At 41.0% G+C, this 25,415-nt stretch overlaps 1 protein-coding gene across 1 annotated transcript in view; it reads right to left on the reverse strand.

Moving 5' to 3' along the window:
• SPTLC3 (serine palmitoyltransferase long chain base subunit 3) overlaps positions 1-24,542 on the reverse strand; it is a gene marked incomplete at both ends in the record, with an annotated part of 84,272 nt that extends 59,730 nt beyond the window's left edge. The window contains one exon of the mRNA XM_081997526.1: positions 24,423-24,542. Coding sequence (XP_081853652.1) covers positions 24,423-24,542 — 120 coding nt within the window. The remainder of the gene's footprint in view (positions 1-24,422) is intronic.
• Positions 24,543-25,415: the final 873 nt, after the last annotated feature.

The following is a 25,415-nucleotide window of genomic DNA, read 5'->3' on the forward strand; positions in this document are numbered from 1 at the left end:
ACAATGACCACCTGGGTAGAAAAGGCCCTCCTCTAAGCTAGGGAAGGACCTAAGCACCAAAAAAGAGCCCTAGAGGGAAAAAACCCAACATTCAGAATAAGCTCACTCACTGTATAGCACATTGGTTTTTAGGACAAAAGAATTTGAGGAAGGTGAGGGAGACAGCCATCCTATAAACATGCCAATAGTCTCACAGCACATCACAATGGGAATGAAGTTGAGAAAATGAATAGCTTGACACCTTCAAACACAAGAGAAGCTGTCTTAATTCATTTAAACAATAGTTAGGCAACTTGGCAGCAGCGCCCATGGCATAATTAAAGTCAGATGGACTATACCAAAGCCAGCATCAGGACTGGCATATGTGATCGAATTAGTGCACGATTTAATTTAAAAACATGACATGGGCTGCAACCCTCCTATCCTCAAATTATCTTGCGAGAACCCCAGGAAGTTTACAGAGTAACCTGGATTCACCAACTTGTGCCCTAATGCAGAAAAGATATATATTTTAACAGATGACAACCAATTACTAACTTCAGATTTTTTTCCCACTTAAAACTCTACAGAAACAGTAACATCCTTCTCTAGCTATTTTTTGTTTGGAAAATATCAAGAAAATGTCGTTTCAATCTATTATGATCAAGTACTGCCCACCTTTATACCTGGGAGGAACTCGCAGGTGGGCTCCTCCAGGATCCCAGAGGTGGTACAACAGTTCTACAAGAGGCTGTCTTTTCCCACCAATTTCAACTTCTGCCTTGTACAACTGGAAAAGATGATCTGGGCCTTGATGACTTCTTAATGTCTATTTAATTGTAATGATATTCATTAACCATTATTAAATTGGCAAATTCAATCTTAGAGCTCAAAACAAAATAACTGTATTCTACTTCAATTGTTTGAAGATTAATAAAAAAGAATCTAGAAATAAATTGTTACATGATTTTTTTTTTCAGTACATCATACATTAAAACTAGTTCCAGTAATTATGTAAGCCATAACACTGAAGATAAGAACGGCTGGCTTTCTCTCATCTGAACCTTCTGTAACTATCAGGTTTGCAGGAATCACCCTTAAAAAAATGCTCTCCTCAGGTTTTATAGCAGTCTAGATATAGGCAAAAAGGAAAGTCCTCACCCCACTAAGTACTAGTTTTCATCATCTATCTGGAGGCAAACACCTAGAGGCTGTGGTTCTTGACTGAAAAGACAAGGATTAGGAAAAACCAGCACACCAGAAATTCAAGAGACAGAAATCAGGTGCGAGAATACTGAGGGAAAGGTGTGACTGAAGCATGTTTTGTCTGTTCAGCAAAGGAAGACACCTTTTCAAATGCATAGCAAGAAGCAAAAAGTCAGTTGAATTATCCTTTGGAATTGAACAATTTTAACCTGTTTTCTAAGCAAGCAATGGATTATGCCCTCATGTTACCCCTCTGTCTGCAAGTACCCCTCTAGTAGCGTTTGAACTCATAGACCAATTTCAATCAAATCTGATGGAAGAATAGAGGTCTTCAAATATGAACTTTCCTGAAAGCTTCAGGAAAATCTGACCTTGATAGTGCAAAGATACCCAAATCCATGCGCTGAAGGAAAGAGAGCTCTTGGCTCTCTAAGCATTGTTGGAGTGAATTACACATGCACAAGTGTTATGACCCACGAGCCAGCATCTATATAGCTCTGAACATTCTGCCTCTTGCACAGCTGGAAAGCAAGGATGTGGTAGGCAAGCTGGGATGTTCAGGGGTGGTAGAAGATGCTGGACAGAAAACAAGATGAAATCAGGTTTCATTAGACCCATTACTCATGGAAAAAATAGTTGTGGACATTTTGCAAGCCTTTCCCTTACCTCCAATATTATTTCTTCCCATATTGCTGTAGGGCAAGTTATAAAACAATACTCAAAACATTGCTGCATCTTGGAAGCAGTTTAAGTAGACGTTAGGGTACCTTAACTCAAAGTTTTCATTTATACTGATCATAAAATGGTAGAAATCAAGGGACTTAGGAAAAGCAGGAAGTGGAACAGCAGAATTACAGGTTTCAGGAGAGCAGGCAACTCTATAAGAAGCAATATTAAAGGTAAAAGGAGTTAGAAAAAAACCCAGCCATCTCTTAAGAAAATAACGTTAAGGGCAAAAGGACAAACCACTCTAGTGCTACTAAGCAGTATGCACATCTTGACTGATGTCCACCATCCAGCTTTGGGCAACGCTTTTTGAGAAAGAAGAGAGAGAGAGAGCTGGGAAGAAAAGCTTAAAGTCTGGTCAAGTAAGTTATGGGGAAAAAATGAAAGAATTTGTATTGTCTAGTCTAAACAGAAGAGAAAACCCTAATGACTGACAGCCTAAGAGTCTTCAAACATGTAAAAGGTAACTACAAGAGGAGGAAAATAACCTGTGCATCTGTGAAATAATCTGTGAAAAGCATCACCATGCTTAAATCACAGCCAAGGTGATCTAAATCAGACATTAGAAAAAATTTTCTACTCATAAAAGCAGTTAAATATGAAGCTAGATCAATGGAGGTGTTTAAGATGGGTATAAACAAACCTCTATTAGGAACATTTTATGTATAGTCAAAGCTAATATTGTCTAGCAAAAGATACCAGAAAGCAGTGCTGTCAGTCTCTTTAACAAAATCCCCAAATACAGTGGCACAGCTTATGGGCTAAGAAGCTCCAGAACAACCTTAAGATATTCTAGCATAAAACTAGCCCTGGGTAAAACTACGTCTGCCTTGTTGTATAGAAAGGACTAGATGACATCTCAAAATACTATTAAGCTTTAATATCTATTTTTCCCGCTTACTTTATGTTCAGAAACCTCACCGTGACATGACAAGTGGAACAGAAAAGACTGAATACTGCAAAAATAGCTGATACACATTTTGCACTCAGTGAAATGCAAGCAGATAGAGACCACCTCTAAACCATGGATGCTGAAAGAAGGAAGTAGATATATAGAGCTTCTGTTTAAAACTAACATAAAATGAACGTGACACTGGCTTTTGGCAACTGTCTGTATTTGGAGAATTTAAATCTGTTCAGCACACTTTACAAATCAGTGAACAAAGTTCTGGTTAACAAAGACTGTATAGGCTTTTTTTTTTTTTTAAAACTCTTGTGGCCACACAAACTCCCCGTTATCTCTATCTCATTAACATTTTTACATAGCACCATTCTAGTATACCAGTCCTCTGAGAGATACGATAATGTTTCTCTCGCTTTGCCATCAGGTTAACACTTCTGTTCACACATCTGTGCCTGTGCTCCTAAATTTGGGAAGTACTGAGATAGACCAACAGTAGCTGGCAAAGCAAAGACCAGGCAGGACCATCTAGAAGTGATGTGCTGAAGCTCTGTTCATCCATACACTTTTCTGAGCTACCTGACATACTTCAGGAGTGACAGAAGCTGCCTACACACCAATTGTATTTCTCAAATATGACCATTCTCAAATTCTCAAATATGACCATATATTCAAATATGACCAAAGATTTTTGCATTGCGAAATGTTCATCCAGTAACTACTCTGAGAGGGTGAACTACATACTTACATCCTACCATCTAGCAGAGAAAAATATCATTTACTTCTGAGGAATGTTCACATGTGCAAAGTAATATGATCTCACTAGCATGTCCCATGGTACAAATCAGTTGATAAAGAATTAATATAGCTCCGTTACAGTGGGGAAAAAAACCAACAAACCCTACCTCATGCACATAAACTTCTCACAAAATCTGTCTAAGATGACACTGCTCTATGTAAATGTTTAGATGTTTCAGATATAATGCTTCACAGTGAATCCTGAAACAATACTGGTATACTCTGATAACTCCTTGTTTTACATTTTTTCCCATTCCACAGGGAAGGAAGCTCTGCACTCCCCTCATTCTCATATAGGAAATTAGTCATCCTAAACTGAATTAAGAAATTTTATGTGTCCATCCTGACAGGGCCCTTATGGACTAATGGAGTAACTTCAGCCTGTGTAAAAAAGTCAGTTGATACAAAATCAAGTATGACAAGAGAGACATGAGAATAACCATCATAAGTCAAGAATATCCCCCTTTGGGGACCAAATTCATACCAGGTAGTATGGTTGCCTCTTTTTTCACCCCTTTTTCCTTCATTTTCATGGATCAAAGCTAATATCTTAAAGCATAGCGGCTGCTGGAACATAAAAAGTATAAGTAAAACATTATTTGCGGTTCCGACATCTTAATTTTTTTTCTGCATTCTGCTTAGGAAGAAGAAAATGGAAGCTCTTAGAACAAAACTCAGGTAGAGCCACCCAACAGCAGAACCCAGGGTCTATCAGTGGGGGAATATGACTAAGGCGCTGTGAGCTCCAAAGAAAGCACAACTCTGCTCAGGAAAACACAGCTATGGGCACCAGCGCAAGGCCCTAGAGAAACTTCTAAAAAAGATGAATCTTGCTTCCAGAAAAACAGAACTGTCAGCTGCAAAGGCTAGACTATGTAATTAGCTTGAGTTACCTGTTTAAATAATTGTGTGAATTATGGGAGGACCTGATGTTTCCAACGATGTCTCTTACTCTTCTCTTATACCAGCAGTGCTTCCACTCCAGGCTGGCAGGAGATCACACATAATGCCCTCCGCTGCCAAGCTACACTCCTTATTTTGCAGTAAGTCAGTCCATGTGGCAGGTGATTTCTGCAATGCCTGAAGGCAAGGTCTTGCCTCAGTGACGTGCAGGGGCTCCTGGCTCACAGCTTGTACAGGAGCTGGCAGGCTTCCCAACTGCTTCCTGATGCTGAGTTTTACGAAAGCAAGATACCTTGGCAGTACCTTCACTCTGCAAGAGGTAGTGGGTCTTGAATCACACTCAGCTCAATCAGAGCAGTGGTCTGGCTTGAGTTTTGCCTACCACCACACAGAAAGAGATGGCAGTTCATATCCCCATCCAGTTCTAGAGCCTAATCCCCAAAGTATACTATGAGCTCTAGCTTCAAGTCAAGTTAAAAGAGAAATAAAAGAGGTTTCTGCTTCTGGATGAAAGAAGGGTTAAGGCAGTTCAGACTAGAACTAAGTGCTCAATATAGCCACGTCCATTGGAGCTGTTGTATGGAAACGATATAGAAATGTACAGTGAAAGCCACTGGTTTTCCTGAGGGACCCTGAAATGTACCAACAAAACATTATGCCCATTTCAGAAGAGTTGGAGAAAAGCATGCAGAGAGATTATACCACTTCATGTCAAATACTCTAAAACATAAATTCTATGTTCAGGCGGTTTACTTACAGGTCTGCCTTACCAAATGTATTGCTGCTTCATTCTCACAGAATCACTGTAAGCCAAAACATGGGGGTAATATCCTCTGTTATTTGTTAATGAACAAAGCAGGGTGGAAGGTTTTTCTGGAAAGAAAAAACCCTGAACAATGGAAGAGTATCCAAACAGCGATTCAACCATAGTCACATTGCGCAAAAAGGTACGCTTGGCTAGACCTATGCCAACCGTATGCCAAAATTGCATAAGGACAGACAAGTAGTAAGATTGGGTCCTACACCATGCCTGGAGAGCTGAAAATGCAACTGTCAGACAGTATAGTGGTAAGTGAAGATATACAGAAAGGTATAGAAAATAAAAATATAATTATGCTTAAGGTTCAGATTATCACTTATGTCTTGACTGGAGTGGAATGTCAAATCTTTAAAGCGCCCTCACACAGATGCGTCATGCCATGTAGATTGTTCGGATTAAAACAGAACATAACCTCTAGGGGAGTAAATTCACGCCAGGAACGGAAAATATTTGACATGGACATTCCTGCACTGCCAGGACAAAGGGTAACAGACCACAGAATTTTGAAAAATTTTTATTTTCTGTGGGAGCCACTCCAAAAATCCGACTGCTTAGTTTGCAATGCAGAGCTGAATTATTTTGAAATTCCATGTATGTCCCTGTGTCTGTATAGTGAACGAGACCTAAGTATTACCAACTTTTTCCTGTGTTACAAACCTCAGTAGAATAATGTGGAAGGCTTGCATTCCTATACAAAAAAAATGCAACTCTACCCTCATTTCCTAAGATCCAACTCAGTCCCACACAGCCCCCAAATCTGATTCTGGTATCTCAAGAGACATACTGTAGAGGAGACCAAATTTCCCCAGAAATACTACAGCCCAATTTTGGATTTGGAAAGAAAATTGTAAAATTTAATTATATTCTTGAAGAATGTGTGAATAAATGGATTAGATCACTCTTACCAGCCCAGACAAACAAACAAGGGTGTTGCAAACAGTTACAAAAAAGGTTATGCTAGAATTCTCCTAATGGGAGTATGGTAAAAAGCTGGCAATAGCAGCTACAGCAGTCACTGCTGCTTTTGTTTTAACTAAATGTTCAGTCAACACTAAAGTATTTCATTTCAGAGTACTACGTGTTAGTCAATACACATGTTGGCTGTGAAATGACACATGTTTCTGTGGCTATCCACTTGCCCGTCCTATTTCTTTGTTAATTGCAAAAAAAGGAAAGGAGGGGGAAATCAACTCCTTCCTTTGAGATTGCAGCTGCTTTACAAATCTCCAGCTTCCCGTCCTTGCGCCATTCCTTCCCCTCCATTCCTTGCCGAGATCACCTGCCACGGACTCAACCCATCCACCTTTCACCTCCTCTTGGCTTTCCCTCTCTAGCCTCTGGCTATGCCAGCACCCCCAGCGAGCTCGACACTCCCCTGACCTAGTTCTCACAGTGCATTTTGCTCCCTCGGGCAACTCCACCTCACTCCACCCAAGCACTACCACACTGCTGAACACAGCTCGCTCCTTCGCACACCCAAGCAAGCTAGACTCTCCGGTTCAACCACTGCTTTATCTCACTCCGCCATTTCCACCCTGACTGGCCAATTGTCACTCGTGAGAGAGCTCTTCGTCCCTTCCGCTAATACAGGTTTTACTGACCTTGACTTGAAAGTGAGGAGTTGCAAAAGTTCGACTATGATTTCTTGTCCCTGATATTGCCACTTGAATAATTAGAAATTGTGCTGGCCAGGTATGTCTTATTCACAGGTATGCTTTTCTCATAACAGATGTGAAAGTGGGACCTAAACCAAACTGTTTATTTATAATTGTAACCTGCTTGGCTTATGACATACATGGCTTTGTATCTAGCAGATGAGTAATCCGAATATGTGAAACTAACCAATATTAGACAAACTAGATATTATGCAGCTTGAGAATTAATTTTCCTATTCCAAAAGTGACCGGTATCCATACATAAGGACCTATTTCCAGTAGCTTTAGGGACATCCTTCCCTTCCTTCATGTCTTGCATGTGGGTGCAGTATTGATTTTTTCCCCCCATTTTAATTATCTTTTCAAAACACAGAATGCTTCAAAGTCCTGGCAATGTTCTTACCTACTCAATTGTTAAAAGAGTGTTGTTTATGAGCTCTGCTAAATCTCACATGTTGAACAATACGGGCTGAACTGCACTCCCCCACCCCCAATCACAAACTCCTGTTCAGTTTTGCAATGATCTGCCAGAGCATGTGAACAGATAAAGCGCAGGTGTGTCTGCTTGTTTTAACCATGGCTAAATGAGACTAATAAAGAAACAAGACTCCAATAGTTGTTTGAAGTTAAGAAAAAAGTTCTGTGTCCAATAGCATAGAAAGTTATACTGGTTCATTTGCCTCTACCACGGGTTTCAAGAAATTGTGCCAGAAGATTTATCACCACACATGGTAACTCTGTCTGTCATCATGATCTCATAGGTAAAGCTGTTTCCTATTCCGAGAAGGCATAGTTGGGAAATACGATTTCCTATGCATGATCGATGCCCATCTCTCATACCTCTGCTGAAACATTGCATTGCAAATCCTAAGTGAGTCCTGTGGAAAATGGCTGGGTTTTTGGCCATGCAGCTAAGCGGGCATGTAGCACAGCCAAGAATGCAACACACTGTGCGATAGTGACTAAATGTAGCCTTGAAACGTTAGCCATAAGCCAGGAAGATGTATGAGGCTGGAAAAAATGAAGATAGGAATAAGCAGCAAAGAGTGAAGTCTGCAAACAAATTATTGTTAGTCAACCATGGTGGTTACTGACTGAGAAGCGTCAGGGTGCAGAGATATTTGATTAGCTTCCCCAGCAAAACATCACTCAAAATAACAGAAAAACTAAAGGACCCTCAAACTGTCCTCTGCCAGTATTTTAGACTACATTTTTAAGGCCTTTCTTGGATATCTGGTTAAAAGCTCTTCAACAGGCTTTCCACACTACTCAAGTTATTCTACAGGTAGCCCCAAAAACCCAAATATTCTAATTATGATTGCCTAAATCTCAAGGAAGAAGTAGTCAAAGCTCTCTAAAATGCCTAGCCATCAACCTTCGGCCCAAGCTTACAGTACATGTCACAGAGTGAGAGGACTGATGTCCTGAAATACAGCTCCTACTAGAATGCCATTGTTGAGTGGGTGAGACATAGGATCAACAGGAGGCAAAATGAAGTCATGCAGCCTTTGTGAAATGAGTAAACACCAGCCAGATGACAATGATGAGTTTGAATCTGCTCACTTGTCTCTAAAGATGAAGAACTGATGCATGACTGAATTAGAATTCAATTACTGTAAAACAAGAAGTATAACATTTACCTTGAACTCAAGTTGCATCTGTAGTTAGACTGGTAGAAGAGAAATGTCCTATGAGAAATGAGACCAAGATACTTTTCCATCCTGACTTACTAGCAGCAACTAGAACAGCAGATAGGTCAACTGCTTTACACAATACTGATAACAAATTACTGACATTTCAAAAAGTGGGAAGACTTTGATGAAAACCCTTGTGAATGAAGGTACACTTAATAGATACTGCTCCTATGCATACCAAGTATTTTACAACAAGAGGACAGAAAATAAAGTCTTTATCTCAGAAAGTTTACAAACTAAATAGATTCCAGAGAAATACAATGATAAGATATGCATCATGCAGAAATGAGTTCGAGGAGAGGTAAACAGAGAGCTGTGAACTCTGGGAATAATAAATTCTGGGTTTCTATATGTGTCTCATGTTGACTGACTGTGGTGTCAAATAAAGCAACACACCAACAGAAACTTCCTTCTTATTTGGGACGTAGATCAAATCCCCTTTCTACTGCAGATTCTCCAGGGTACTGGCGGAATGAGTTCACACTGCAGCTTCTCTTTCAACAGGGAATGTGCAGGGTCTTTCTCCTGTGCCCAGCTGCCTACTTTAAGGAAAGAGTAGATGATACCCTTTATCAAATCTGACTGAAAATGGCTGAGTAGTTCACAAGTTGTTAAGGAGTTGACAGACAGACAGTATTACTGAATAAGTCTTTTTTCTATAGAAAACGAGGCCAAACCACTGAGATTATATAATGCTACCCTGCTGAAAGAACAAACTATGTAGGTGGGGTTTTTTTCCCCTCATACAACACTCCTCTTCCCCAACCATATACATTTTTGACACCTATAAAGTGTTCATCAGGGAATAAAAATAAGCATGCCTACCTGATGTTTTAAGAATTTATTATCTACATAACTTCTCATTGAATGAATTTTGTTTCCTTTAACATATTTATTACAAAATCACAGGGTTACAACACTTTGTTTCTCATCAGGTACCTACTGAAACAGCCAAAAAAGCCAAATTCTCTGATAATAATACTGACAAAATCAAATAAAAACATGCTTCACTTCACTTACACAGACACATGTAAGTCTCAGCCCACACACAAGACAAGTTTTCAAAAGGTGTCCTGTTATACTGAATCACAGATATAAAAACTACTAATAGAATCTTACCTCTGTGAATATTAAAATATATTCCACCCATTGATGGGTAAAGCTGATTTTTACCCTCTGATTTGCTTGATTTAAGTATGCTGTGCTGAAAACATAAAGAATTTCATGCCAACATGTTCAAAAGCATTAATTAACTGATACTTTGGGTTGGGAGTGAGATGGAAGCTGACAGAGCTCCATTTTTGATCTGTTATGCTTGGTAACACTACCTTGTTCATTACTAGCAGAGACTCTGTTGACTTTCACTCTTGTGTAACCTCCAGAGATGGATCTTTAATGCAAAAGCCACAGTGATTTGTTTACCAAATCAAAGAGGTGATGACAGAACTTCCTTTATATAGTAAGACAATAGAGAAGAGATTTCTCTTGTCACAACAGAAAGTTAGGAAGAGCCAAGATGCTAATGAAGGGCAGAGAAGTTTGTTAGAAATGGACAGGTGAACCTGTGTGCTTGGGAAGACATTGTACATGGAAAGAGATGGAAGGATCTTGTAGACATTACTTTATGCTGAAAACTGCTGCTGTAACAAGTCCTCTGCTAGGTTTCTACACTGAGCATCAATGCCCAAGGGCCAGGACTTTGGGGCCAGCCTGCTCAACTATGCACCCTTACAATAGACGTATGAAAAAAAGACAGCCTCCTTCTTGATCCTGTGTATCTCTGGTTAAAGACAGTCATCTTTTGCAGATTTTTATTTCTTTAGCTTTCGCTGGTGAGCAAGACATGTGAGGAGGCCAATTAATTCCTTTTCAGGAATGCAATAAATACACCTCTCCTAGGACAAAATGTTTAACCCAAGGTGAAGCTTAATTTTATTAAAGCTAATTCTCAGTTCCCAAAGCACATGTCTCCTGTCTCAGGACACAAACTTACTTATAATTATTTTGCCAAGTCTTACTAATGCACACAGCATATCCAACATTTCACACTACTGCACGTCAATGTACCAGTTCCATTAATATACATCTGAAAATAAAGACAGATTACAGAATCAATAAGCTTTCTATCCTTTGAAAACGCGTAGATTTTAAAAACAAGCAATTAGACTTAGCACATCTCAGTAGAATACTTATCACAGAATGAAAACCAAAAGTGTTAACTTTTTTCTTCAAAAGGCATAGATTTTAGCAAACGCTCATTTTTCTTGCAGAAACAAAACAAATGTTTGTTCCTGCTTTGTTATGGGTAAGAATTACATTTTAGAAACAAAGGTTCTGAGTTCAACTTGAAGAGACGCTGTTAAGAAATGTATTGAAAGCCAAAAATTACTAATAGACAAGTTCCACCCATGCGGGATTCTTCCTAGATTATTTGAGAAGATAGTTTTGTATTTCTTAACCTAGGATGAAACTGGACTGTACACACACAGAAAGCAGAATCTACTTTGTAACACCCCTTATATATTCACCCACAGATGCTCCAATCCAATACTTAAAGCCTTATAAAAATCTCACTATTTCTTCTCTTATAACCTAAAGTAAGTGAAAAGAAACCGAGGATGATGGCCCATAAGTGAAGGATGATTGTGAGTAGAAGAGAGTAAAAGGAGTGTAGATTGCATCAAAACAGTTTGAACAGGGTTTGTTTCCTTTGTGATCAAAACAAAACAAAAACACAAGACGACTTCCCCCTTTGAGATTAACACACCCTGGTACCTGCTAGAACCTCCCAAACAACCTTACCACCCACATATGCAAACAAAAAAGCTGTTTATATAACAATGATGGAAGGAAAAAATTGAACAGGAGAGCAATGCCTTATATAAAGAAGATATGACATCATGAAACATGGAGATACACATTTTTGTGCCAGAGACAAAGTAAAATGTTCTCTTTGAGTGTACCTAATGTCAAGAGATTGCTGGAAGTTCAAAAGCTCACACTCATGAACTTAACATGAATATGATCTTAAAAGACTGGGAAAAATATTGATTTTTCAAATGTTTTCTTGGACCAAGAAATACCTTCAACAAAAGCTCATTTGCTTTGAATTCTTTTGTTGTTTGGTGTTGGTATCCATGTAGCACCTGAAACTTTGAGGCTGATCAGCAGGTGGCCCAAGTAGGAGATATATTTGATCAGATCATGGGGCTAGGATTCTTTCAGGGAAGAGTTGACGATGAGGTACAATGTAACAAGCACGGGTGATCTTAAACTTATTTCTCAAGTTATATTCCCTGGCCTCCAAGGTTCCCATCTAAATCACTACAGTCACTGACACATGGCTGCTGAGGAGCAGGTGGAAACATCTGTATCCTGCCCTCTCCAGGCAGTGGCTTGGGTGATCTTTACAGATCTCCCCCATAACAATGTGCACAAACGGCTGATAGCAGCTACCTTTACCTTCAGGAAGTGCAACCTGGGGACCATGGGAGAAATGTTCCTTTCAGAAGACAAACACAAAGTTTTGTGCAGACACAAGGAATGGACGTGAAATTGAAATACAGGAACAGACTGAGGCACTCTCTTGCAGAGCAGCCCCAAGAAACTCGAGAACATGCAAATGGCCACTGTGATTCCATGTGTAGGCTGCCAGCTTTGTGACTGTGAGAAGATTAGCCAGGTTGAAGTCTGAGATAGCTATATGTGAGTGACAGAGAGGGACGTATGGCAGCTCTTCAGACCACATGAATCATCAGCAGCAACAGGGAAGCAGAAACTCAAATGGAAGTTCCTGGAGGAAGCAGAATGCAGCATGATGTCAGCTGAAATGGCTACAAGTCTCAGCTCCTCTTTACAAATTTAACTTTCCATATTCCTGTTGCTAAGTAAATAAATCCTCACTTCTTGGTAGGCTGAGGAGAAAACCAGATTTTTTGGAAGAGGGGGAAATAACAGAGCACACACCAAAGTCTGTGCTTGGCCAAGTGAATGAAGGAAAGGATACACCTGAATAATTTCCAGAAAGACTGAGACTATCAGAAGAACAAACAAGGCTTTGCTGTGTTACATCTACACTGGAAATTCTCCCAGAAATTCAAAATACTTCAGGATGGAGAAAGTCACCTGGCCAGAACAGGTTAAACGTCACTTTGTGCTGAAGACATGGGTGCACATAGATGGTATCTGCCCTGGAAATTAATCTCTTCACCTCACAGTTCTATACGAAAGGTATCTCACTGAATGGTCCTAGCTATCCGGCTGAGTTAATACAACCTAAAGCACAACACGCTCCAGCACCTCTTCAGTCTGGCACACAACACTGCTAGTTCCTGCTGCCTGCTCTTCTTAAATGACGTTTTTCTTCCCAATTCAACATGCATCCCACAATGACAACTCTCTCAGACAACAGTCTCACAAGACTTCTGGATTGGCTGCTTTCTAAAAGTGTTTTCTGTGAAAAAATTAGCTGCCAGGAATGGCAAGAATTCTCTGGCTGAGCCACTGGTCATCGTAGGGAAATTTAATTTCCTGTTTTGCTGGTTAATGCCACAGTCCTAGCCACAACAAAAGTTAATTTTCTCTAAAAATAAATTAAAAAATAATAATCCATGACAGAGTTCATATGTCTGTTGGCAGCAGAAACAGACCTGCATACAATGATAAATTAAGGGTTCTTTATGGTTGTCTAGTACCCTACATAACAGGATTTGAATCACCACTGCACACTTGCAAACAGCAGGCTGTGAGAGGCAGCATGACATTAACCATTATTCTGGCAAAAAGGCAGGTTTTATAGACACTGTGGGAAAATAAGAGAAGATTTGCAAGGAGGATTATAAACATGCTCAAGTGACCTGCAGCTGAGGTGTAGAAAAAACACATATATTATACTAATTGCTGTTCAGCCTTGTGTGTTGGGCAAGTAGAACATCTGTGTTTCGATAACATAGGCCTGTGATAGACGTAGAGGCACGCTATCAAACATGCTTGAGATTCCTGCCCTGCTGTGGGAAAGGTCAGAGCACAGCAGTAAACTACACCTGCGCAAATCCCTGAAATATGGGTGAAAACAGCAGGTATGGTGATCCTCTAGCACAGACCAAACTCCACAGTGCCTGCGTCCCCATTTGTGCACCTCTGCCTGGGTGCTGCTTTGGGATCCCCTTGTTGGCAAGGTAACAAAAATAAGTTTACTCTTTGCATTTTATCCATGGTTTTGTGGTTGTTCCTGCACCCTGCCTGTACTGTTCACACATTTGATGTAGTCGGTAGGATCCAGGAACAGCATGCCATGGCTGGCAAAAAAGCTGGGGACTGGGGAGGTCATGACGGTGACTCCCTGTATTCCGGGACGGCTTGGTACTGAGCGCTGGACCCCTGTGGCCACTTTCCTGGCTACATGGACTCTGCCAGAAGCATGGCCTGAAATAGATGGTGGGACGGTCGTTACCCCCCAGACAGTTGAAATGGCTATGCACAGACTGCCACGGAAAGTGGCATCAGATTCTTCTCACAAGTTAGAAGGGAGACTGGGATGGTTATTAGTTACCAGTCTTAGAGCTCTTTACCATGAAGTTGTTGCATTATGGAGTAAAATGAGAGAATTGGAAAAGGAAGCTGGGACTTTACAAGATGCAAAGGCAATCGCGCAAGAAGCAATTACTCCTCAAGCAGAGAGGTGCCATGGGCTGCAAGATACTGTAGAACAGTTGATAGTGTGTATTGCTAATAAATGGAGGGGGGCAGTGAGCGAGCGGCTGTGTGGTACTTAGTTGCTGGCTGAGGTTAAACCATAACAGTCCTTTTTGGTGTCCAACATGGAGCATGAAGGGTTCAAGATACGAACAGATTTGACTGGAATGTGCTAGATCAAATTTACAGCTGTTATTGCTGTTTAGCTGCTAATTGGCAGGCTTCTGTGCTTGCCACGGGGCTTACTTTCCTTAGTGTATGTTAGAGTCCTGTGCTCATCAGTGGCTGCTTTTTGCTTTCATTGCTTCCTCTACTGCTTATCGTCTTACTCTGCCTGTGCCTGGGAACTTTTTGATAACAGCAATGACACATGTGTTGATTACGGGATTCAATCTGGATAGGGTAGCAGTAACAAGAAGTATCAAAACACAGCTTTTGAGAGGAGTGCCTGCCTCACTAAAACCCTTGATAATACCAGCAGCCACAAATGCTATAGGTAATGTAGGTGCCCTCGCAAATACCTTGAGGGAAATTGGAGCTATAACTTTGGGACCACCTGTGTGGGTGGTGAATAAAGGAAAGCTGGCAAAACCAAAAGGAGTTACATCATGGATGATGAGAAAAAAATATGTGGAATGACCTCGTACAAGCCAGTGTCCCAAGATCAGAAATAAATGGGATTAAGATGTCAGAAATGTTTTGCCAATGGCAAAAGTTAGCGCCTAAGCAAAAAAGCCAACTGCCCCTGGACCCACCACCAACTCCATACACACCCTTCACCCCTGTCTGCCCCCTCAAGGCAAGAAACTACCCGGTAAATGACAAAAAAGCAGAAATAAAGGTTTGGCAGGTCCCCTAAAATTGCTGCCACTGTGAGGCTTGATGTTCCTTTAGCTATGAAGCAGTGCTCTGGGGGGATTTTACATGTGTTAGCCACAGTATCTGGTGGACGCTGGAGCTGAGGTTACTGTATTACATAGTAATATTAATAATAAAGAAGCCACATCACAGATCTGTGGATTGGGGGGAAATCTGACCCCTGCCCTCCGAGCTAAGGTAACCTTAACAATAGGAAATGCCACTCCATGTACCCTGGCAGTGTTAATTGCTCCAATTAAAGACTATATCTTGGGTATTGATGTGTTGGCAGGACAAACAGTTGAAACTTTCAATGGTTGCTTCTGCTTCGGAACTTCACAAGCAGGATTTGCTATTCAATCTAGAGCTGTCTTGAGTGGATGCCCGAAGTGAGATCCTGTTGTGCTGCCTGTTGCCTGCCAAGGTGGTAACTGTAAAACAGTACTGTATTACAAGGAGGGAAGAGGAAATTGCTCAAACTATTCAGGCACCTCAACAAGTGGGAATCGTTAAGGAAACCATGACTGCTTTTAATAATCCTATTTGGCCTGTTTGAAAACCAGACAGCACTTGGAGAATGACCATAGATTATAGAGAATTGAATAAAGTCACCGCCACCCTCCCTCCCCCGCCGTTGCACTTATGGTACCAGAAACAGTTACTCTTACAGAAAAAAATCAGCAAAAATTTACAGCCTTGGAACGTGGTGATAGATCTTGCTAATGCTTTCTTTTAAAAAGCCATTCCATATTTAAAAAGCATGTGCACATAATTGTACTATTTGTATGCAGCTACATTCAAGGGCATTATATAAGTGATGGGGAAAGAGAAAATGGGGTCGGTGGGCCTTGAATACCTGGCACGTCAATTACATGGGCCCCTGGTCCCTGTTGAATGGGTGGCTATGTATTCACTGCTGTGGATACAGCGTCAGGACTGTTTTTTGCTAAACCCACCAGATACGCTAATCAACATAACACAATCGAAGCATTAAAACAACTCATTCATCAATACGGACCTCCTCACCAAATACAAAATGATCAAGGAATATACTTTGTTGGACATAATGTCCAAAATTGGGCTCAAAGGCTAGGGATAGACTGGATATTCCATGTTGCCAGCTATCCCCAAGCTAATGGATTGATTGAAAGAATGAATGGGATGTTGAAGGAACAATTAAGCAAGCTAACCAGTACTAAAACTTTGAAACACTGGAGTTCGCATCTTACTAAAACAGGTTTTTTTGTTAAATAGCTGGAGTATTCATATCAAACACACTATGATCATATTACACCACCTCCAGTACAAAACATGGTGAGGACTGAAATTCTTCCAGATGGTATCTCTCCCAAAATATTAACTACAGCAGAAATGGAATTGCTTACACCAACGGACTGCATGAGGGGACCAGCACGTATTAGTCTAGACGTGAAGATTCATATAATAACCCCTGAGAATTCCATATGGTTCTGTACTCCAACTTTTCCTATTTTACAGCCTCTATTGATATCAGATTCTCAAGTTGTTGTATTTCAAGTATCTTCAATGAATACCTGTGCCTTACCTAGAGGAGATAGCATTGGGATGGTGTTATCAGTGTCATGAACCCAACATCAAATTGAAGTTCAATCTGAGAAAATATAAGCCATAGCTCTGCAATCTGTGTGGGCAATTACCCCACATCAGGTTATCAAACCCAGAGAGATATTATCTGATGAGGCTGGAGCGATGGTGTACATATTACTGCAAGCAGATGACACTCCTGTTTTCCTCCCTTATCACAGATTGGCTTGTTATGCTTTGCAGTCTTGTACTACAGACACATGCCCTGAATACATTTCTGTGAGATCAGCATGTAAATACTTGGATTCGGTTGGCCTCTACTGTAACTAACTCTTTTGTAGTGAGATAGCATTAACAGTTGCAGATCTTTTGACAACGTTTCATTGGCATGCCAGACCCAGTAGCTGTATTACAGAATTATGCTGCGCTAAGTGCTTTTGATATTAATGCTCCTCATTGTTATTTCTTCCGAGTAGGTAATGGCTGTACGCCAAGGAAAGTTACAAAATCGATTGGCGGTAGACTATCTCCTTCTTCGACACCATAAACACTGCTCCCATTTTAAAGGCATGTGTTGCTTCAACATAACTGATGAATCATCCAGCACAGAGGATGACATTCAACATCTCCAAGAGTTAATGCATTAAATGAAACAATCTACTGGTGGTGCCTGGCTGGCTGAGTGGTTTAATTCCCTGACAGGATGAGTAGAACACCTGATTCGAAGCATTATTGTAGAGATAAGTTTACTCCTTTTTCTATATAAGTTTATTATGTGCCTCTGTAAATTACCATGCCCCCACAAGTCCAGATGGACACCTCCAGCTTTGCCAGCCCCAGCAGAAGTGATCCCTTGAGCGAGGGGGTGGAACGTGGGGAAAATAACAGAAGATTAGCCAAGAGGATTATAAACACGCTCAAGTGACCTGCAGCTGAGGTGTAGAAAAAACACATATATTATACTAATTGCTGTTCAGCCTTGTGTATCGGGCAAGTATCATGCATCAATGTTTGATAACATAGGCCTGTGATAGACGTAGAGGCACCCTATCAAACATGCTTGAGAATCCTGCCCTGCTGTGGGAAAGGTTAAAGCACAGTGGTAAGCTATGCTGGCACAAATCCCTGAAATACAGGCAAAAGCAGCAGGTATGTTGATCCTCTAGCACAGACCGAGCTCTGCATTGCCTGCATCCCCACTTGTGTCCCTCTGCCTGGGTGCTCCTTTGGGGATCCCCTGGTTGGCGAGGTAATGAAAATAAATATACTCTTTGCATTTCATCCATGGTTTTGTGGTTGTTCTTGCGTCCTGTCTGTGCCAGCTCCCACGGAGATTCAGACAGTCCCTAAGCAGCCACTATCTTATCATTCTGCCTATTATATTCATGAACTTGCTTCTGCAATGGAACACAGCCAGCTACGTCCCTTGCCAACATAGCAGGTAGAAAATGCATACTACCTTACTTGTTTCTGAAAGCTAGACTGCCACTTACAGCTTCCAAAGGTAATTAATTCTTATGCTGAAGGGACAGGCAATGTGACTAGCCACTTCATAGCTTTCTTTTACTAAGTACCTCTCCTGAGCAAGAATAAGCTGCTTGCCAGGTAATTACCCAAAGAAGCCCCACTTGGGTTTTGCATCAATTCTGTACATTGTTAGATCACTGCAGCTGACTGTCACCAGAGAAATGTTGCCTTCTTAACACTAAAGGGTCACAGACTCACTTTGACTGGATGGGCCCTCAGCTGGTCTCTGGTTCATCCTTGTGTTCAAAGGCAGGTCAACACTGAATTCCCAGCAGGGTGCCCAGGGTTTTGCCCAGCTAGATCCTGAAGGCCTCCATGATGGACACTCCAGAGCAGCATGTTCCACTGCCATCATCTGCGTCCTGATTTTTTTTTTCTCCCATCTATGAAACCTCTCCATCCTCCAGGCCAAGTATGAACCATTAACCACTATCGTTTGAGCCCAATGATCCAGCCAGTTATTAACCCATGTAGTAGTTTACCCATTGAGACCATAATGTCCCAAGTAGCATATGAGGACAGTATTACTAAAAGTCAAGTCTCCCCTCATCCACAAATCTAGTCACTTCATCATAGAAGACAATCAGTCAAACATCATTTATCTTTGGTACATCCATGCTTGCTGTTCCAAATCACCTTCCTCTCTATGCTCCCAAAAACCACCTTTGCTAGAAATGATCTATCTTCTGAAGACAGGTGGTACTTTTGCCTTTGTTATCAGGGATCATCTTTGATATCCATGACCTTTCAGAGATGATAGGGTGTGATATCACTATGACATCAGTCAGCACATTTGGATGCTTCCCTTCTGGTCTCATGCACTTGTATATGTTGAGATTTCTCAAGAGATCCATGACTCAATCTTCTTCCGCTACTGGTAGTTTGATGACACAGAGGCTTGGAAGACTGTTGGTGAAAACTGAGGCAAAGAAAGCATGGAATATCTCAGCCTTACCTGCATCTACAGTAACTAAGTCACCCACTCCATCCAGCAATGAGGCACATTTTCTGTGTTTATTCATTTAGTACTAATGTAGCAGTAAAAACTCTTCTTGCTTCCCTTGATGTCCCTTGCAAATGCCAACTCCAGGTGAGCTTTGGCTTTCCTAACACCATCCCCACATGCCCCTGCAAAGTTTCAAAATTCCTCTTTCATAGCCCATTCCTGCTTCTAGATATACTGCTTGTATATTGTATACTGCTTTTTTGCACTGAAGCTCAGTCATGGGTTATCTGGTTAGCTAAGCCAATCCCCTGACACATTTAGTTGTTTTCAAGAATACAAGGATGAGCTGCTCTTGTGCTAAGAAGAGGTTGTCCTTAAAGACCTGACATGCTAAGTCTTTCAAGCCAAAGCAAACCAATACATGCTATTTTTGTCAGGGCTTGAACTTCCAAAATTTGATTAACTGAGTTTAGAGATTTTCAGGTGTTAACAGGGTACTGACTCCAGCCCTACTGGAAACTTCAGTATTGTGCTATGTGAAAAATCTCTATCCTTGCCTGTAGAAGTCTCATGCAAGACACTTAAAGCATTGCTAAAAGAGTCATTGACTGTTGCATGTGCCTACATACTGGTCACATCTCAGTTTCCAGAAAGACGTCTTCAACATTTCCTGCTTCCAATGCATTGAGCTCATCACATAGCAGGGTAGCGACAGAAACAAGGGTGTGGATCTGAGACCTGTGATTATTAGCTGAGAGTGCTGGCGCAAAGCAACGAATTTCTGGGGCTCGAAACCAAGGAGAAGAGAAGGCAGGAACTGAGGATGAGGAGGGTCATGCCTGTGGTGCAGCTGAAGCAACAGGTGTAGTAATTGATAGAGAACTTGGACTGGAAACTTAGTATCTTCCTGTTGTCGCTACAGGTATGAAACCCAGAAGGCTTATAGGGATTGCGCTTTCCACTAATAGATGCACAACAGAACAGGTCCAAAAGGCTTAGGTGCTGTAGGTGAAACAGTCTGGGGCCAAAGTCCCCTTTCAGGTTGTTTTTATTAATAAGCCTTATCGCATTACCTTAACTGTGAGAATTAGCTTACTTTTTTCCTGCAGGACTCCTTAACATTTATACGGAGTTTGCATCCAGAATGCCCGAGTCACACTAACTACTGCAAAAGCATGTGAAGTAAGTGCTATCTATAGATGTGAGAGAACAGAGCACAAAGAAATTACAGGGGCATTTACAGCATACAAGAAAATTATTCCTATGAGAACAGTTGCATGGCACATTCCTCTCATGACTCTCTAAACAATCAATGTTTTCTTTAAATCTTTATTGGAGAGTAAGTGACATTGTAGCGCAGAAAGGAGAGGAAGAAAAGCAGGGAAGCCAAAAGCATGGAAGGGACTGAGACTGGCTGCTGCAGTGTTGAATCAATAGGAGTGTAGAACTGTTAGGAGGAGGCCCAGATGTCACAGGACAGAGGGTAAATATAATCAGCTTCTGAATTTTAGAGCCCCCAAATGCCAAAAGCCATCACATTTTTAGGCTATCAAATAAGTGGGGCAGATGTTACTGGGTTAGATCTCATCCTGGGCTCTTTTTTGCTTTCAGAAAGGAATTTGAAAGCCTTGGAAAAGGCTGTAGCCTTGTTCACTTCAAGTTTCTTCCAAGCTACTGCCATTCTCAGTGCAGAACAGAAAACAATGAATTTGCAAATAGCTTTATACTGTCTTGGAGGCTCTCTAAGGCATCCAAGGAAATGATCTATCAAAGAAATAAAATTGTTGCATGTGTACTTTAGGGAAAAAATGTTTCCACTGGACAAATATATTTATTGTTTTAAAAATCAAATGTCCCCTACAATTGACACCCAATCAACAGCAACATAACAGCAAAACAAACCATGGCTAGGAAAATACCTTCTCCTGACTATCACAGTTACATAAATAAATAAGTTAGCTATTGAATTGTGCTTTGGATAAAGGCAAGTCCAGGCTACAGGTTCTGGAAGAACAGAAAGCATCTGCCTTTGTTATAAGCCCTAATGAAGTGGAAGATGCGGCCCACAACCCACCTCCCAAAGTTTAGGTCCTACCTTGGCCCAACTTCCAATGAATGCAAGGATGCAGCATGGTTGTGAGTACGTGGTTAGGCCTTGTGTCCATGACTACATGGCAGTCTGTGCTATCAGCTAGAATTGAGCGAGTCAGACTTAAAATAATCGCAGAAGCTATTTGAGCAAGCAGTCCCACCCCAAAATGGTATATCTCTTCCCCAAAAGCGACAACTTCTCTCCTGGTAGGATGCTTCACTGCTGTTTTATCACTGAGCTACCTCCTTTCCTGTCCTTGGTATGCCACAGATTGCTACAAGCAAAGAGAGCCTCCCTACTCCCCCACATTTGATCATCCCTAATTATCTTCCCCAACCCATTAAAGAAAATCCTTTCTCCAGAAACCTGGCGGTTTTGCTGTATCAGAATTGCTTCTCTATTTCTGTCATGCACACACAGACACACAAAATGTTCTTACATCATTAAGATGCAAAACACATTGTTCCTGAAACAGTGTTTTCAAAAGCAGTGTTTCTAAAGCCAGCATTTCCTGAAGCCAGTGCTTCCTGTGGGCTCCCTAGAAAAAAGAGGTTTATGCAGCTGATTTCTGCAAAGCCTGATGTTCCAGTCAGTCAGTTGTGTGCAACTATTGCTACATATTCCTGGCTTAGAAGCCTTCGCTGTGCCATGCCCTTGCTGCAGCCTCTGCACCACCAGTTGCCTCTCTCAAATTAGAACACATCTCCCTCTTTGCAAAGCAACACAGCTGTAATTAACCCCACGAGTTTCAGAACTGCCACAAGTCTCAAGTGCTAGAACGAGCACCATCAGTCACGTCCCCTGAATAGCCTAGCACTGCATTTCCCCTCCTATGTAAAGTGTTTAATGGTGAATTAAATTACCGAATAGACAGTAAAGTACGCAGACATGTGTGTGCATGTGTCAGAGTGTTAGGGGAAATCGGGGCAAGGTGGAGAAAGAGCAAAAGAGGAGGAAAGGAGAAGGATGACTGGAATTATGACAGACTTGGGTCTGGTTCCTGCACAGGCTGCCTTGTGCACCCAGTTGCCATATTCCCTGTTCCTCAGATCCGAGCTGTAAAATGGGAAGCACACCTCAGTGAGGTGTTGCGAATATAAACACACTGGAAGGCTGCGTGAAGTTGCACACCTACAGCAGTAAGCCATGTAAACAGATCAGGTAGGAAGGAACAGTATCTGTTCCTGTAAAATAGGATAAAGCATAAGTACCGAACAGGGTGAGGCAGCTGGGGCGGGGAAACAGACCAGACAGGAATGGGGAGATTCCTACCAGGAATGAGATTCCTGGTTCATACAGGACTCTTGTCTGCTATTGTTTCCTTCTTTCCCAATCTGTGTTTGGAGCAGGAAGCGAGGGGAAACGGTATGTAATTCGGAACAAGTGCTAGACCTGGACTTACCAAATCTGCCTTTGATAAGCCTCCTGAACTTTCTAAGGCTTCACTTCCTCACATACGGACAGTATTTACTAGTGGTTCAGTGCTGCTTTTGCATCACACGGCAGGGTAAAACCCCTTCTCCTCCAACCATGCAGTGCTTGTAAGACTTCACTAATCTAGCAGGTACATCTACTAACATTTCCTTCATTTCTTTGCCACCACTTTCAGGCCAATCTTTATTTCCTTTTTGCTCACCCTCAGTAATATGCTACTTCTCTAGCCATGTTTTTCCTACTAAGGCAGAAATCCTAATTGATCCCCTCCTGGGATTATACTGCTTTCAAAACTCCTCATTTGTAGCAGGTTAACAATAACTGAATGGCAAGGCTTAGTTGTAGAAGTTTGCCACTCAAACGGAAAGCAAAGATTTCAGACATATTGTGGCAAATAGCTAATATATAAAATGACGAGGAGATATATGTGATATATAAAAGGATGCTAGATTAGGTTTCTGGAAGCAAATCCCAAGAAAGGCCTTTTCAATCATTGCACAAACTTTTTTGCTTTCCTCATCCTACACAAGCCAATGGTTGGGAAACACCCATACCAAGGGAGACACCTAAAGCCAGACAATCATTAAGCATGACACTGGGTGTTGCCTCCACTAGAGTGCTAGGTATGACAGAACCCCATTTAGAGAAAGATATAAGATAGCAGTTTATTTGTAAAACAGCGGTGCCCTCGCTACAGTCAGAGCCCTCACCACAGTCGTTGTCTAAAGCTTTCAACAAGGATGGTCAGGTGAGAGCTCAGGCTCCAAAAGCAACCTTCTCCATCCCCCTCTCACCATCACACCGTGCTGTAAAGCCAGCCTTTTTCTAGTCACTACAAGACTTTCTACTAATGATCACATCATGATCAAGAATTGGGACACTTAAAGACAGACAGTACATTCCCAGTCAGAACGGGTATCGCAGACAGACAACATTTAAGATTTGCGTTCTTTCAGCAAACGCATGCTTTTGGTTTATTCTTTTGGATGTACATGCCAACTGTTCTACAAGACATTCACATAAATGAGAAGTGCTGGTTTCAAAGAGAACAGCTTGAGGAAACAGTAAGTAAACTGACTTGGATTTTAAGCAGTACAAGGCTGGAGAGCAGGCATCAGTAAAGTGCAGGCATCGGTTAAACCAACCTTGCAGTAATTTAAATATCAAGAAAAGACAGCTTCCCCTACCTACATTTTTTTTTGTTATACTTGTACAGCAATAAATCACACTTTAAAAACCACTACACACACACTTTACATTGATAAAACTGCTTTCCACTAGTGATTAATACATCACAAAGTCAACTCCACCATCAGTTAAGCTCTAGAAGGAAACTACTGCATTTCAGCATGCATGTGTTGGTTGTGTTTGATATGAACTAGAGGCTAGTCAGTCCATGGGACCAACAATATGTTGTATGAGCATTCACAACTCTCTCTGCAGTTCAGGATGATAGGAAAAAACAGCTTCAGGTCCCAAGATTATAAAACTTAACACACAAGCCTAATCCATACAACCTGTTCAATGGAGACTAAGACCGCCATAAAACTAGCTTAATAAGTAATGTTGCAACTACCTATTTGTTTTCAATATTAGAGGCAATTAGGGTAAACAATTAAATCTTACCTTCATTCCTTTAGTAATTCCATTTTTCTTATAGATTCCACTTTTTAAGAGGTTATTCTGTTTCTGATGATGATGATGATGATGTAGATGTCCATTGCAGACAGCACTGGGATTAGCCATCTGTTTAAATTAGTCAGATTCTCAGTTCTTAAGGGTGTCTCAGGTCTTTCTACTGTAAAAAAGACAGTGGACCAAGCAGATAAAGTTCTTGGTTAAGGCCTGAAAGGTATCCAACTGGTCTGTCAGGATTTTCCGGGATGAGAGGAGGAACTATCTTTTGCAATATCTTAGAAACTTAAAACTGTTTCTTTCATACACCTTCAGCCCCAGCAAGCTAGAACGTGAAATTCATAGCAGGAGGTGTGCTCTTAAAACCTCCGAAAAATACTGCACATTGCTGGCTATTGTATGAACACAGCTTCTATGAGTCAACAAAGACTGCTGCAGCTATCAAGAAGTGGGTGGATTCAGAGGCGGAGACACTTAAAGATATATTACTCCTTAAATATCTCCCAGTGAGGAACATTACATTTTTTTTTCTCCTGATTACATGCAATGCAGAGCTGTATTACTCCATTTAGAGTAATAAAATATTTTAAAAAATGTAAAGAGAATAATCTTTAAAATATACTGGCTGAAAAAAGTATTTTGCTGAGTAGAACAGAACAGGTTTTTTTCTTTTTTTTTTTTTAATCTCTTCTTATATAGGTAGCATGATAGACATATCATGAATCCTGCAAGGAAATAGAAAGCATTTTAGTATTAAAAAGAAATTTTATCTAGAGCTGGAAACAATGTATTTGGCCCTATCCTACAGATGCATACACAGGTGTTCACTAGTGTGAACTGTCCCTTTAAACTCAGTTTGGCCAGTAATGGGATAAATGGCATGCTATTACAATTAATGATAAATGGACTTTTATAAAGTTAATTAATTTAGTTTTAAAACATTTTTAGGCTTTAATCACATGTGGAAACAACTAACCAGGACTA

Source organism: Phaethon aethereus (assembly GCF_964289735.1).
Source record: "Phaethon aethereus genome assembly, chromosome: 3".
In the NCBI taxonomy this organism is placed as follows: Eukaryota; Metazoa; Chordata; class Aves; order Phaethontiformes; family Phaethontidae; genus Phaethon; species Phaethon aethereus.